The following is a 17086-nucleotide window of genomic DNA, read 5'->3' as shown; positions in this document are numbered from 1 at the left end:
TTTCTGAAGTATCTGAGTTGCTCTTATTGCAAGCATTTTCAATGGATAGTTCAGGTGAACATGTGTTGTGTTGAACAGTGTTTGTCCAACTGACAAAAATGGAATGGCTTTATTGCTAGAAGCCACTTTCACTGAAAATATGGTGTTGCCTTTTTTCCACTGTTGTGCATCTTTGGAGTTGGTATAGATAAGTTTAGGAGTCTCCTTGCACATATGGGTGGAAGGGAGTTTGCCCGATGGAAAAAAAAAAACAAACTTTACTTTGTGTTCACTGAAAGTGACTTTTAGTGACATTATTTTGTTGTTTTGTCCATTAGGCAAATAGACAAACAACATTCCTTAAATAATCATAAATGCGATGCTTTTTTACTGAATGTTTGGACTTTGTTCTTATTATGTGCTGATTCTGTCTGTATTTCTTTTGCTAAAATGTTGAGAAGCATGAGACCAATGTTTGGTATACATAGCAAGGCATTACCGTGTTGTGATATGTGTAAGATAAAAGTACAACAGGAACTGATAATATGACTTTACTCACTGTACTGCAGTCATAGAGCGGATGCACACATAAAATAGCTGGGGTATAGGTGTGCAGCCTCCCCCCACATGAGGAGTACAATGAGGACTTGTGCCCTGAAAAAATTGGTGTCTGGGTTTGTTTTTTTGTGTTGTATTATTGAGGAAGGTATTCATTGTAACCTATTGACATTTATTTGGGGTACAGTCTTTTTTGCAGTCACTGTTATGTGTAGTAAGTCTTGTTTTTTTCTTACTGTCTGTGACCACTCTTATGTTTAGTTGACCATTCATGATATCTTCACATACATCATACATGTCTGGAACAAGAGGTATGAAACAGCATGAAAATGGAGTTAACACCGGAAAGACGTGAATAAGCTACATTCAAGAGCACCAGTAGAATAAGATGCAGGACATTATTTTTTAAACAAGAAACATCTCTATTAAATTCTGACTTATAACACAGGTAATCATACATATGTATAAATGAAAACAACAGCGCACACCCTCCACATTGCAAAAGGAACATTGTCAAGGGACAATTTGTCAGAGGGTGTCGCATGACCAGTAGAGACGAGGATTTTCTCTTTGAATGCAACACCTTGGAAGGTATGTTTTGCGCTAGAGGATACCCACCTGACTTCATTAAAGATATAAGAAAAGAGGTGGAGGAAAAAAGACCAACAAAATTCAAACCCATAAAGGGTAGTATGAATAATACTACAAACTCTACTTCACAAACAGACATTCCTGAGAATCACTCTACTATTAATAAGAACAATAAAGAAGAAGAATCCAAACATCAATCAGCCCTAGTCCTAGAATTCAATCTTTTCAATTCTAAAGTAAGAAGAATATTCCAAATAGAATGGGAGAAATTCATCACCTTTTCGGATATTCCGAACATAAAGGAAAGGATTCCCAAAACAGTTTATAAGAATGCACACAGTATTAAAAGATTGTTAGAAAAGAACAAAACTAATGATACTAATAACAAGACAAGTACAAAAAACATCAATAATGGCACTTTCCAATGTGGACGTTGTAAACAGTGCCCATATATCTCTAATAAAAAAGAGATATTTCTAGAAGCTAGAGGTATGAACATATACAGTACAGGACAGCACAATTGTGTATCCCAGGGAGTCGTATATATGGCCTCGTGTTCCAACTGCAATTCATTCTACGTTGGAAAAACAGAAAGGATATTGAAAAGAAGAATATATGAACACCTGTATGAGATATTAAAGAAAAAAGAAACGAACGCCTTATATAAACATACTAAAGTTTGTAAAGATTCAAAATTTTCCTTCTTTGTTTTGGAGCAGGTGGACAAAGAAACGAGAGGCGGCCCCTGGGAAGAATGGCTTGAGTTCAAAGAACTATGGTGGCAAATTCTGTTAGAAGCCACTAAACAGCCTGGCTTAAATGAATGTATTTCTTTATCCCCTGTACTAAAACTTAGGGCAGGAAAAATATAAATTTTACATGTAACATCCCAAAAAAAACAGCAGGTGGTGCCATTGCAGTAAACACAATCCCCGACTAAAACAATATTATCTAAGCATACAAACTTCACTTTATCTATGCACTGAAGTTTTCATTACATTCCACTTTTTTATTACGTGATTAAATTATTAAATTATCATTTTACTTCAGAAGAGCATTATCAATTGTGTCAAAAGTTTTTAACCTCGAAAATGTTTCAACATTTCCTAGTCTACTTAAATTTCCTCTTTTTAATGAGCCCTATTATTTTATTGGCTTAGCCAGAATGCAAAAGTTTTTTAATGGTCAGTTGTTTTTAAACTTTAATATATAAAGTCTAATCAAGTTGTATCCTATTGTCTGATGAAGTCTCACTGTTTAGTGGACGAAAACGCATTGTGTGATTTTAAAGCGTTTATATCTGGTTGGATTTTGTGGCTTTCCTTGGAGATCAAATAAAGTGCGGTTACTTGGGTGTGCTTTTCCTTTTTTTGTTGATTACTGGTTTTACTTTGTCAGCTCGGCACCTACTTGGGATTTATCAGTTTCGGTGCTTGCAATGGAAAGTAGCTCATCTTTTTGTAACCGCGGAGAAGTGGGACAGTCCAGAAAACTTATCGGACAGCTCACGGAGCTGATTGAACTATTAACCCCATTGTGTACTACGTTAGTAAGCAGGAAATCTACCGACGCAAGAAGCATTCCGGAAGGGACCGAAAGGTTAGGAGGTGCAAAACAGAAAAGGAAAAGGCACAACCGGGATTCCAGCTCCTCGTCGTTTGAAGAGGCTGAACCGAACGGTGGCACGTTTAATCCTGCTATTACTCCGATGCTATTTGGATCTGCAACAGCAACGGATAGGACTTCACACACAGGGGTTACTAACCATGCTAGTGTTCCTAACGTGAACACGTCGGGCAAGAATGCCACAGGTACTGTCTCCACTTCTAACAATTCCAATAACATTATAGACTGGTTGAAACGTCCTCAACTGCTTAATTTTGAATCTAAAGAGGATGAATCACCACAGGATGGTGATTCTTTTGGTCTTAAAATAGAAAAATTGTCTAAACTAATGTATAAGTACAAAACATTGGGAAGTGAAAATTGCTACTTAACAGAATGCATTAAACGCAAAATTGTACCAAAAGGGCTTAGGGTATGGAAGTACCCTAACAATGTAGAAGCTGGTACTGTGTTTCACAAGGAATTAATTGATATTTTTAACAAATGTGGGCTCGAAATTCTTGGGCTTATTATTAAAGAGAATAACAAGATGTTGGAGGTAATAGAAGAAATTTTGTTGTTAGATAATTTTATTAAACATGACTTGTTTTTCGAGATCAAACAAGAAAGAGACAAATATCACAATGTAAGTTCTGACATCGACATGAAATGTAAATTGTTAGAACAGAGGAAAATAAATAAGCTCAAAAGGGACTTGGAGGATTATCAAAATAATGTTAGTTACCCACAACCACCCTCTAAGAAAAAAGAACACAATGACAGAACTAGGTTGGGTAAAGTGAGAGGAAACAACTATCAAACAGACACTTGGAGGGAGGAACAAGACAGGGTTAATTATGACACTGATTTTCCACCCCTAGTGAATGAAGATTCACAACATTATCAAAACAGAAACCGACAGGGTTTCCAGAATTTTCGGAGGGGGGGAGGGAGAAGGGGGAGAGGGAGGTATTAATTAATACTACCCACACCCCCACCCCCATTGGTACCCCCACATTAGATTATCTTGACTCTTCTGTTGTTGATAGAGAGGATGAGATTCTACAAACAGGTACCACATTTTCTTTCAAGCATTTTTCAATATACAACTTTAGTAATATTGTCATCAATACAGCACACTTTGACCTACTCAGCAAAGGGTTTAAATACATTCCCAGCAACCGAGGGGATTTGGTACAAACCATCATAGACATGAAGCTGTTTCTCAGAAAGGTCAACCTACAAGTTACACTCCCCCCTTCGACATTAAATTCTGAACTCCAACACCCTGCCCTAACTAGGCGGAGCACCTACAACCCCCCACTCCACCCACAAATCAAGAATCTGGACATAGTTCTGGAAAATGAAATCAGGAAGGAGTTTAAACTAGTTAATAAACAACATAACCTTACAGAAAAAGAACTTGAAACTTTGACCGACCTAAGGAACAATACCCAAATCAGAATTATGAAACCAGACAAGGGAGGGGGAGCCGTCATTATGGACAACATCATCTATGAAAGTAAAATGAACACCATCCTCAGGGAAGAAAGTAAATATAGAAGCGTATCTATTAATGAGGTGAATGTGGCCTATCAAAGAATTGATATGGTCTTGGACAACATGATTACTGAGGGAACTATAGACAGCAAACTCTATAATTTTTTGTATGTTCCGAAACCTAAGATTCCAATAATTTTCGGCATACCAAAGGTGCATAAAAATGTTTATGACCCCCCACTAAGACCTATAGTGTCAGCTGACAGTTCCAAAACACTTCCCATGGCCAAATATGTGAATCTCAAAACCAAACATATTTGCAACAACAAGAAACACATCTTGAAAGATTCATGGGACCTAATAAGAAACATTACAAAGGAGCTTTTGACAGAGGACCTTATTTTTGTCACAATAGACGTGGTTGACCTCTTCACGTGCATTCCACACCTAGAGGGGATGAGAATATTTGAAGAAATGATTTTTCTGGATAAGATTCTTACTCATGCAGAAAAGGTAGCCATAGTAGAACTTACAGACACAGTACTGAAGTACAACTTCATTACATTTAATGGTGAATTTTATCAACAACTAAAGGGAGTAGCAATGGGCGCGGCATGCGCACCCACCTACGCCAACATTGTACTGGCAGGATGGGAGTCCAACTTCATCCTGAATTCAGAATATCAAAGACACTGGTCTCTTTACAGACGCTACCTGGATGATATTGTAATTTTTTGGACAGGAGGCTATGAGAAATTAAATGAGTTCCTTGAGTACATCAACAACACCACCAACTTTTTGAGGTTTACTCACACAACATCCACCGACAGGTTGCAATACCTGGACATTGAAGTGTACAAGAATGAAAAAAACAGAGACCTGGAAACCAAGGTTTTTTAGGAAAAGTACCTTTTGCAACTCCTTTTTACACTTCAACAGCACACACCCTCCACATTGCAAAAGGAACATTGTCAAGGGACAATTTGTCAGAGGGTGTCGCATGACCAGTAGAGACGAGGATTTTCTCTTTGAATGCAACACCTTGGAAGGTATGTTTTGCGCTAGAGGATACCCACCTGACTTCATTAAAGATATAAGAAAAGAGGTGGAGGAAAAAAGACCAACAAAATTCAAACCCATAAAGGGTAGTATGAATAATACTACAAACTCTACTTCACAAACAGACATTCTTGAGAATCACTCTACTATTAACAAGAACAATAAAGAAGAAGAATCCGAATATCAATCAGCCCTAGTCCTAGAATTCAATCTTTTCAATTCTAAGGTAAGAAGAATATTCCAAACGGAATGGGAGAAATTCATCACCTTTTCAGACATTCCGAACATAAAGGAAAGGATTCCCAAAACAGATTATAAGAATGCACACAGCATTAAAAGATTGTTAGAAAAGAATAAAACTAACGATACCAACAACAAGACAAGTACAAAAAACATCAACAATGGCACTTTCCAATGTGGACGTTGTAAACAGTGCCCATATATCTCTAATAAAAAAGAGATATTTCTAGAAGCTAGAGGCATGAACATATACAGCACAGGACAACACAATTGTGTATCCCAGGGAGTCGTATATATGGCCTCGTGCTCCAACTGCAATTCATTCTATGTTGGAAAAACAGAAAGGATTTTGAAAAGAAGAATATATGAACACCTGTATGAGATACTAAAGAAAAAAAGAAACGAACGCCTTATACAAACACACTAAAGTTTGTAAAGATTCTAAATTTTCCTTCTTTGTATTGGAGCAGGTGAACAAAGAAACGAGAGGCGGCCCCTGGGAAGAATGGCTTGAGTTCAAAGAACTATGGTGGCAAATTCTATTAGAAGCCACCAAACAGCCTGGTTTAAATGAATGTATTTCTTTATCCCCTGTACTAAAACTTAGGGCAGGAAAAATATAAATTTTACATGTAACATCCCAAAAAAAACAGCAGGTGGTGCCATTGCAGTAAACACAATCCCCAACTAAAACAATATTATCTAAGCATACAAACTTCACTTTATCTATGCACTGAAGTTTTCATTACATTCCACTTTTTTATTACGTGATTAAATTATTAAATTATCATTTTACTTCAGAAGAGCATTATCAATTGTGTCAAAAGTTTTTAACCTCGAAAATGTTTCAACATTTCCTAGTCTACTTAAATTTCCTCTTTTTAATGAGCCCTATTATTTTATTGGCTTAGCCAGAATGCAAAAGTTTTTTAATGGTCAGTTGTTTTTAAACTTTAATATATAAAGTCTAATCAAGTTGTATCCTATTGTCTGATGAAGTCTCACTGTTTAGTGGACGAAAACGCATTGTGTGACTTTAAAGCGTTTATATCTGTTTGGATTTTGTGGCTTTCCTTGGAGATCTAATAAAGTGCGGTTACTTGGGTGCGCTTTTCCTTTTTTTGTTGATAAATGAAAACAAACCATATTGACACAATCCCAGTTGACGCATTTTACATCACAAACCACATTGACATAATCCTAGCTGTAAACATTATGCATCACGTTGGATCACGGGAACTAACGCCCCATCAGTTTGACAAGCCTGATCTGCAAGGCTATGGAATGTATTATCATGGAACTTATAAACAAAGACATTGGCAACCTTCAAACACTGGACCCCACCCAGTTTGGGTTAGTGAAGGGCAGATCCTGTCTCCTGAACCTGATTGACTTCTTCAAATCAGTCTCCAGAGCTGTGGACAAGGGTAAGGTGGTCCACACAGCCTATTTGGACCTTGTCAAGGCCTTCGACACCATCCCACTCTGGAATCATAGATAAACGTACTAAGCTGGGCATTAATCCCTACATCACTCAATGGGTTGCCAACTGGCTTACTAACAGAACCCACACTGTAAAAGTAGCCGACTCCAAATCCATCTCCAGACAAGTGACAAGTGGAGTACCTCAGGATTCAGTCCTGGGACCGTTCTTGTTTAGCATCTACTTCTCTGAAGTAAAGGCCAACACTAAGGGACTCTGGCTAATAAAGTTCGCAGATGACTGAAAATTGGGAGCCATTATTAAATCCCCAAATTATGTGGATATTCTACAAAAGGGCCTTACAGAAACAGATGCTTGGTGCCAGAGCCATGGGCTCAAGCACAATGCCAAGAAATGTATAGTTATTTCCTTTGGGAAAAAACATGTACCTGTGAATTACCATATAGGTGGCAGCACATTAAACACTGAAAGTGTGATAAGAGACTTAGGGACACAGGTGGACAGTGGTCTCACCTTTGATAACCACATCGCCACAACAGTCAGGAAATCCTTCTATGTGGCACACCTCATAGCTAAGAGCTTTTCATCCAGAAAAAAGGAGTTCATTGTCCCACTGTACTCATCCCTCATTAGACCCATTATAGAGTACAACACCCCATTTGGTATGTACTTCTCAAGACATCTGCAACAACTGTAAAGGTTGCAAAAATACCTCACTAAAAGAATCACATGCCTAAAGTAGATGCCCTATGCTGACCGTCTAAAAAAACTCCACCTATAGTCTGTCACATATCGTCTACTCAGAGGTGATTTCTGCTTAACATACAAGGCCATGTCAAACCCAGGGCTGTTGGACATGCTACACTTAAAGAAATCCCAATCCCTCAGAGACACATGCTCCAGGGATCTAAACCTTGTCATCACAATGAACAAAGCATGCTGGAGGGATAGGTTCCTGACTCAGAGACTCACCAGACTCTGGAATAGACTGCCCATACATGTCAAGCACAGCACCACTTTGGCCCTCTTCAAAAGGAACCTTGATGATTGGATGGGAGATAGGAAATTCACCCCGGGCATCATGTCAGTCGCCCTGCTAGACAGGGGTCAAGGGAAGTAAATACTGTAGAAAGAAATAGCCAGGGAATTGTTATGGCTAGGCTTGTATAGGACCTAGAGCCAATGGCCTAGTACCAACCTATGAATCTATGAACCTATAATCTTTCCAATCATTGCCAGTTAAACATTACATAGATCATTCACATCATGCCTTCTTTTAAACCTCATTCCTCCATTGTATGTATTGTTCCCACAATTCCCATTTTTTTCTGTGTAATTTGCAAAGATTCCAGTCCCAGTTGTTTTATCTCTATTACTATATTCACTACTTCTACTATAGTTGGGTTAGACTTTTATTTCTATTTTCTAGTAATTGCTTACCATAATTAGACTCAGCAGGGCCTTACTATGTCTAGGCAATTCTAATTATGTCATAACTCAACAAAATCATTTCCCTAGTTACACCAGATTGCTCACCCAGCATCTCTGACAGAGCAGTATGCAGGGAATCTTTAAAGTCTGCCAACTCATTACTTTCCCAGAAAATATTTTCCCAATTACCTCTTTCTCCCCATCACACCTCCAACATTTGCTGTTGATCTCAGTAGCAGAAAGAAAGAAAGCAAGAGAGAAATAAATATAAAGATACAGAATGTACAGCTCTTACACTGCTCTTGAGGTTTGCTTTGCTTAAACCATCGTCTGTGTCTCCAGAAAATGTAAGCATTTATGCTTGCATGAAAATGTCAATAGTGTTAATGCTGAGCAACAAACCATCCGTAAAATGTTAACTATCTAGTCATTACCTACATAAAGCAGATATATTGTGGATTATGTAGAAACAAAGTATGACAGAATGTCATAAAAAAGTTCATTTTGTGGATTATGTAGGAACAGAGTATGGCAGAATATCACCAAATATCTTCATTTTCTTTGGTTTTCTTGTTGAGATAACAGTACACTATGGGGGGGGGGTATTCAGACAGTTTAGCTCCAGAGTACTAATACTAGTGTGCTTCAATAGTGCTGCAGAACTAGCACGCACTTCAGATATGTGCAAGAGCTGCATGCTGCAAAAGCTCATTAGCAACTCCTTTGTGTGCCTCTGAATCAAGCACATAGGGCAGCTGGAACAGCTCTGTTAAGAGTTTTCACTCCCAACTCACACAATATTGTTCAATAAGCACCTACAGAGACACACACACAAAACACACATTCAGACATACTCATTCATTCACATGGAGACTTAACAGTCTCAAGCATACACAAACACTCTGATGCAGTTTCCATCATGCCACAACACGCGCACACACACACACACACACACACACACACACACACACACACACACACACACACACACACACACACTCAGACACACACACACGCACACATGCACGTGCACACACACACACACACACACACACACACACACACACACACACACACACACACACACACACACACACACACACACACACACACGCACACACACACACACACACACACACACACACACACACACACACACACACACACACACACACACACACAGACACACACGCACTGATGAATGCACATGCACCCTGACTTGCAGTAGTTGCCTCCTATGGCCCTGTTTCCTTCTAACTATCTCACTATATAACTTTTATAATCGCAGCCTATAACACTTAAGAAAAAATAAAGGTGTAGTACTTTGTGAACATATGTCACTCCAGCAGTGCTTCTTACAATCACATGTATTATTTTAGCTGAGCATCTGAACATTATTTATCGTGCTCCAACGAGCTAGATGTGAATTAAACAGTGTAACTTGTAATACTATGTAAGGCAATTTTTTCACAGATTGTGCATGCATTTTCACTTGTGAAATATAAATTGTGCCTACTGAAGTACATTAATACTAGCATAGTTCATATCACCATATTTTACATAGTATATTTCTTTGTTAGCTATTCTGATCTGCACCTATAATGGTCATTCATTACCCATTCTTGATCTGTCTCTTCTTTTAGACCTTCAGCTGCTTACAATGTGCTGAAGCATGCAGGTTACTGTAGTAGATTTGGAAACGAGTTTGGTCTGCAGTGTGTTGGCATGCGTGAAAATGGTATCATTTTTAACAATAATCCTGACAGCGTGAAACAGATCCGTCCTATATTCATGAAAGGTAAGACAACGTTCTTTTTATATTCTTTGTACAATCTGTATTTTAATTAGATAGACAGCTTGAGAAGGAAACAGACAAAGAAAAGAATTATTACAAAAGAGTGATTGTCTGTTACCATGAGGATGGAATGAAGAATATGGTTTTGATTTTGAGTCTTTTTTTTTTTTTTCCTGTTTAGCACAAGGAAATGACTAAGGGGGCTTCATGTTTAGCTGACAATTGAATCTATTCAAGTTATCTATCAGGTAATTTCCCATGAAATTTCACTCAATATAGGTGGCACTTGGTAGAAGTATTTTTATCTGATAAATCAAGGAATTACAGGTCTTGAAACCAGAACTGTTTCATGGTTCGTAGAAGTAATAAGGATCTTCTTCTTTCGGATTTTCCCAGTTAGGGATCGCCACAGCGGATAACATGTCTGCTCATGATTGGCAGTGGAGTTTTACAGTGTCAAGTTGCCAGCCCGGCGCCCAACCTTCCACAGAATGCACACACACACTCACACCTAGGGCCAATTTAGAGTGTCCAATCCACCTGCAGCATGTCTTTGGGATGAAATCGGAGCACCCGGAGGAAACCCACGCGACCACAGGGAGGACATGCAGACTCTGCACAGAAGGCACCCCAGCCGAGGATCGAACCGGAGAACCTCTTGCTGTGAGGTGACAATGCTAACCACTGCACCACCATGGCTGCCCTCGTAGAAGTAATAAGGATAAGAAGTGGAAAAGAAGCCCAGATCACTTTTTAGTTCTGAGAAAAAAGGCATCTACATGCCAGCTACTTGACCTTGGGTTCCACTAAGGAATTGGAATGCCTGATTTTGATTGGCCAGCACCTTCAGGGGCATAGACTTCATTTTTATTGATCAGCTTCTACAAGGGTGGAGCCTTATAGACTTTAAATAACCAGAGGTTCATTCATTTCAGCATTTGCTGCATGTAGTGTAAGTGTATAGTGTAAGCAATGCAAGAGTCTAGTATATACTGTTTAAAGCAACCTTCATGTTTTTGTTTTGGATTATATTAGTTTCACTATTTGGATTTATTTTATTGCTTATATTGAGTTCAGTGCATTTCTAATACTTGTTCATTGGCCTTTAAGTACTGGTTTAGTAACTGTATCTCAATACGCTTGTTCAGTGCCTATTCAATATTTGTTCTGTTGCTGATTTTTTTTTTTTTGCTCATACTGTTTCATATTCAGTGTGTGTGTTTACTGATTATTATTTAACTAAATAAACTCCCTTGCAGTACATTTTATTGGCTATTCATCGTCTGTCTCAGTATCTAGTGTGTCTGTGATGTTGGCAATTTTTCCTGTGTGTTGCTTTTGTCTAATGTGATGATTACAGGTCCATTCATACTAGTCATATAATTTATTTATTTTACTGACTAATCATTGATCATTGATGTGTATCATCAGACTTCAGGAGTAGCTATGGGCACACCTGTAGCAAATAGCTATGCTAACATAGCGTTGGCTAGATGGGAAGAATATACTATTTTTGATTCTAATAAAAATGAATACTATAATAGTGCTTTAATGCAGTATAAACGTTTTGTAGATGACATAGTATTCCTGTGGAGAGGTAGGAAGGAGGCATTGGAGCTATTTATTGAACATTTACAAAATAGCAGCAGCTTCCTTAAGTTTGAAATGTATTGTTCAGTAGAGGAAATCACTTCCTTGGATGTTAAACTGATGAATATTGATGGTAAAATTCACACATCTATATATAGGAAAGAGGTACAAGCAACTATATATGTACATAATTCCCGTATGCACCCCACTCATGTTTATAAGGGTGTAGTAAAAAGTCAATTCTTAAGAGCCAGTAGACTAAACACCACTGAAGAAGGGTTTGCAGCTGAAATTAGTACTATCACACAGGACATTTTGGCAAGAGATTATAGTAGAGATTTATTAACTAAGAATGTAGAATATGTTAAATCTGAAAAGCCTAGTTCATAGGTTCATAGGTAGGCCCAAGGGCATTTATAAGCCTAGCCAGAGTGTGTCAGCTTTCACCACCCCATTGATTAATTAAATGATCCTCTGTCAAGCAGAGCCAATGAAGTGATCCCAGGGGTGTATTTTCTGTTACCCATCCACTCGTCAAGGTTTCTTTTGAAGAGTGTTAGTGAGGGGCTCTGCCTGATGTAATTTGGAATTTTGTTCCAAAGCATGGGGAGTCTCTGTGACAGGAATCTATCCCTCCAGCATGTTCTATTTATTGTTGTGGCAAGGTTTAGCTCACTAGAGCACATGGCTTGTAGTGACTTGGATTTCTTTAGGTGGAGCATGTCCATCAATTCTGAGTTGGACGTGACTTTGTAAGTCAAGCAGAGATCACCTCTGAGTAAGCGATATGCCACTGAGTACAGCCAGAGATTTTTCAGTCAGGCTGCATAAGACATATGTTTGAGGCCATTAATCCTCTTGGTGAGGTATTTTTGTGGTCTTTCCAGCTGTTGGAAGTGTCTTCTGAGGTACATCCCAAATGGGGCATTGTACTCTATGATGGGTCTAATGAGTGATGAGTAGAAGGGCACTATAACCTCTTTATTTCTAGATGTGAACCCTTTAGTAATTAGATGGGCCACATAAAAGGATTTCCTAACTACTTTGGCAATATGATTGTCAAAGGAAAGATTACTATCTATCTGGGTCCCCAGATCTCTTATTACCTCTTCTATATTAAGGAGGCTGCCACCTATGTGGTAATTCGTGGGTGTTTTGTTTTTACCAAATGGGATGACTATGCATTTTTTGGCATTTAGCTTGAGGCCATGACTTTGACACCAGGTGTCTGTCTCAGTAAGGGCCTTTTGGAGGATGTCCGTGTCAGCCGGAGAGTTGGTTATGGCTCCCAGTTTGCAGTCATCTACAAACTTGGTTAGCCATAGTCCTCCTGTGTTTGCCTCTACTTCTGAGAAGTATATGCCAAACAGTAGGGGTCCTAGGACCGAGCCTTGTGGAACACCACTTGTGAATGGTTTTGAGTCAGACCTGGAGCCCACTATTCTTACCGTGTGAGTTCTGTCTGTAAGCCAGTTGGCAGCCCATCTCGTGATGTAGGGGTTTATGCTCAGGCTGGTGAGTTTTTCTGTAATACCTGAGTGGCAATGGTGTCGAAGGCCTTGGTGAGGTCAAGGTAGGCTGTGTGAACCACCTTTCCCTCGTCTATGGCCTTGGTGACTGTCTCTAAGAAGTCAACCAGGTTTAGTAGGCATGAGCTGCTCTTAACAAAGCCGAACTGGGTTGGGTCAAGTGTTTGGAGGTTCCCAATGTCTTTGTTAATGAGTTCCATGATGATGCACTCCACAGCCTTGCAGGCCAGGCTAGTCAGGCTTATGGGGCGATAGTTACCAGGGTCAGTTGTGGCCCCTCCTTTGTGGAGAGGAATAACCGTTGCTGTGCGCCATTCTATGGGCACGTAGCTTGTGGAGAGGCTGAGGTTGAACAGCGTGTTTAGGTGGGGGATTATTCTGTAGTTCGTGCAAGACACAGCCTGGGACACCATCTGGTCCCACTGATGCTGTGTTTTTGGCTTTTGAAAGGGCTGTTTTCACCTGTGCGTCTGTGATTTTTGGGGCACTACACTTTTCCGGTATTGTTGTGGGCCCTTTTGGAGGTGAGAGGGGGTTGAAGTTTGCACTGAATCTATCTGCCAGGATGTTGGCAATATCAGTAGGTTCAGTATATTTTGTGCTATTTTGCACTAGTTCAGTGCATATCTGCGAGTTGCCACTTAGATTCTTAACATAGCTAAAGAAGGCTTTGTGGTTATCTTTTGAATCTTTGGCTATTTTTCTTTCGAAGTTAGCCTTGGATGATTTCATGAGGGACCTTAGTTTCTTACTGATACTGATCAGGGATGTCTTTCCTTCTTGGGATTTGCTTTTTTCTGAACTAGTTTCCTCCTTCTATTGTATAGCCTGTTTATTGCCGGGGTCCACCAAACCGGTTTCCTTCTCTTAGAGAAGTCAGCCTTGGTTTTGCTAGGGATGGCATGATCCATGCATCCTTGTAGGTGCTCATAGAGTGCATTTGTAAAGGTTTCTGCATCTTGGGCAGCATTATCCTTTAGTGTGGGGGCTGTGAAACTTACCACCTCTGTCTTAAGTAAGGTGAAGTTTGCTTTAGAAAAGTTTTTTACTGTGGTTTCCTTAGTTGGGGTGGTGGTGGGGTGTGGACATCCAGAGTGATTAGTTTATGGTCTGATCTAACCAGTGACGGGTTGACCTCCGGTGTGGAACACCTGTCGCCAATGTTGGTGATGACCAGGTCCAATATGTTTTCACCTCTGGTAGGGGAGTTTACCAGCTGATCCAGGGTGTTTGAGTTGATGAATTCTAGGAAGCGCTGGGCCTAGGAATTTGTACTCGAGTAGTTTTCCCAGTGAATGGTAGGGTGATTGAAATCACCCAATATCAGGGTGTTTGGTAGGACCTTCATGTTTTCCAGTGTCTCCAGAAAGGTGGAGTGGTGGTCCTGGGTCATGAAGGGTGATCTGTAGCAGGCCACAATTTGCACTGCAGATTTTCCCATTGTTAGTTGCACATGGATGATCTCAGAGGTATCATGCTGCGCCACTAACCTGGGGGTTTAGGTATCCTTGATGAATATGGATACACCCCCTCCTTTTGTGTTTCGGTCTGTGTTCTATGGCCGAAACATGTGGTATGAGTTGTTGCCCACTAGTGCTGGGGTGCTCTCTGAAGCCCTGAACCAGGTTTCAGTTACTGCACAGATGTCGACGTTCTCTGTACTGAGGAGTGCTTTGAGCATGTGCATTTTGAGATTTAAACTCCTGGGGTCGAGTAGCATAACCCTCAGTTTTTTGTTAATTGTGTTGTTTATGGAGGTGGGTTTGACTTTTGAGCCTTTCCAAAAAAGGCACTATGGGGGCAGCAAGAGCCTTGGCCAGTATTTGAAAGCCTAGGGGTGACAGGTGCAAGCTGTCTCTTACAAAGCAACGTGGCTTGTCGAGCATGTTGTCCCAGGCTGACAGACACCGGATCCCCTTTGAATGACACCAGAAGCTTAGCCAATTGTTGAAATTGATCATTTTTTCTTTATACTGAGGTATCATTCTTGGTGAGGGCAGGATGCTACTCAGGGTCAGGGTCATACCAGCCTGGGCTGCATGATCAGAGAGCTCTTCCATGTCTCTTTTCATGTAGTCCAGGGAGGTACGTCTCAGGTCATTCACACCGACATGAACAATGACAGAGTCATATTTGTCAAATAAGTACAATATGTGAAAAAAACAAGCTTTTAAATCACAATAAATGCTGGAAAAATCTGCGTTTAGGCAGAAAACAGTTAAGTACAGCAAGAAAGAACAGAAAATGGATACTTGATCACTCCAAAGTCTCTCTTCTAAGCTAGAAGGCTTGTATCAGTTTAAGGCTTTCTAGTGCTACCCAGTATGTTAGCTACAGGAAAGATGGGAAACAAGAGCAGATGTGGTCTTTTAAACCAGAAAGTTGAAAGAGATGGACAAACTGTCAAAATGGTCAATAAACTACAATTTCTTGGCCAAGAACCTCTCCTCTTGTGGTAGAAAGGCTACCTAGTGCTTACCACTCCCACTGATAAGCTAGAAGGCTTTCTTCCAACACAGAAAGGATTGTGGGGCTCAGAAGCTTACCAACAGTCCTGGATACAGCAACTCTGTATCTGGACTAGGCTAGTTACAGGAAAGGTAGGAAACAAGCGCAAGTGTAGCTTTCAAGCCAGAATATTGAAAGAGATGGAAAAAAACTTCCCAAACGGCCAATAGCTACAATTTCTGGGCCAGGAATCACTCCTCTTGTGGTAGATAGGCTACCTAATGCTTACCACTCCCACTGATAAGCTAGAAGGCTTCCCTTCAACACAGAAAGGCTTGGGGGGCTCAGAAGCGTACAAAGAGTCCTGGATACAGCAAATCTGTACCTGAACTAGACTACTTACAGGAAAGGCAGGGAAAAAGTAGAAATGTAGGCTTTTAAGCCAGCAAGTTGAAAGAGATGGAAAACTGCCCAAATGGCCAAATAAACTACAATTTCTGGGCCAAAACTCACTCTTCCCATGGAGAATAGGCTATATAGTGCTTACCTCTCCCACTGGTAAGCTAGAAGGATACCCTCCAACACAGAAAGGCTTGGGGGGGCTCAGAAGCTTACTAACAATCCTGGATACATCAACTCTGTAACTGGAATAGGCTAGTTATAGGAAAGGCAGGAAACAGGCACAAGTGCGGCTTTCAAACCAGAAAGTTGAAAGAGATGGAAAAAAACTGCTCAAAAAGCCAATAGCTACAATTTCTGGGCCAGGGACCACTCATCTTGTGGTAGATAGGCTACCTGATGCTTACCACTCCCACTGATAAGCTAGAAGGCTTCCCTCCAACACAGAAAGGCTTGGGGGGCTCAGAAGCTTACAAAGAGTCCTGGATACAGCAAATCTGTACCTGGACTAGACTAGTAACAGGAAAGGCAGGAAACAAGCGCAAACACAGACTTTTAAATCAGAAGGTTGAAAGATATGGAAAAGTTCCCAAATGGCCAATAAACTATAATTTCTGAGCCAGAAACCACTTCTCTTGTGGTAGATAGGTTACTTAGTGCTTACCACTCCCACTGATAAGCTAGAAGGCTTCTCTCCAAGACAGAAGGGCTTGAGGGGGACTCAGAAGCTTACCAACAGTCCTGGATATAGCAAGTCTGTATCTGGACTTGACTAGTTACAGGAAAGGCAGGAAACAAGCTTAGTATTTTTTTTTTTGTTACAGAAAAGCAGCTAAAACAGCAGTAAATACAATTCAAATTGTAGTGCAGGCCAGCACACCTGAGTGTGTAGCAACACTACGGCAAATACAGTTCAAA

The 17086-nt window shown here is 40.1% G+C and overlaps 1 protein-coding gene across 1 annotated transcript in view; it reads left to right on the top strand.

Moving 5' to 3' along the window:
• Window positions 1-17086, top strand: part of LOC122806858 (aromatase) — a 313131-nt gene that overhangs the window by 28599 nt on the left and 267446 nt on the right. The window contains exon 3 of the mRNA XM_044077618.1: window positions 10051-10205. Within this exon, the coding sequence (XP_043933553.1) occupies window positions 10051-10205 (155 nt within the window). The remainder of the gene's footprint in view (window positions 1-10050; window positions 10206-17086) is intronic.

This window comes from Protopterus annectens, chromosome 7.part0 (assembly GCF_019279795.1).
Source record: "Protopterus annectens isolate FY-2018-M chromosome 7.part0, PAN1.0, whole genome shotgun sequence".
Classification (NCBI taxonomy): Eukaryota; Metazoa; Chordata; order Ceratodontiformes; family Protopteridae; genus Protopterus; species Protopterus annectens.
This window is presented reverse-complemented; position numbering and strand designations above follow the sequence as displayed.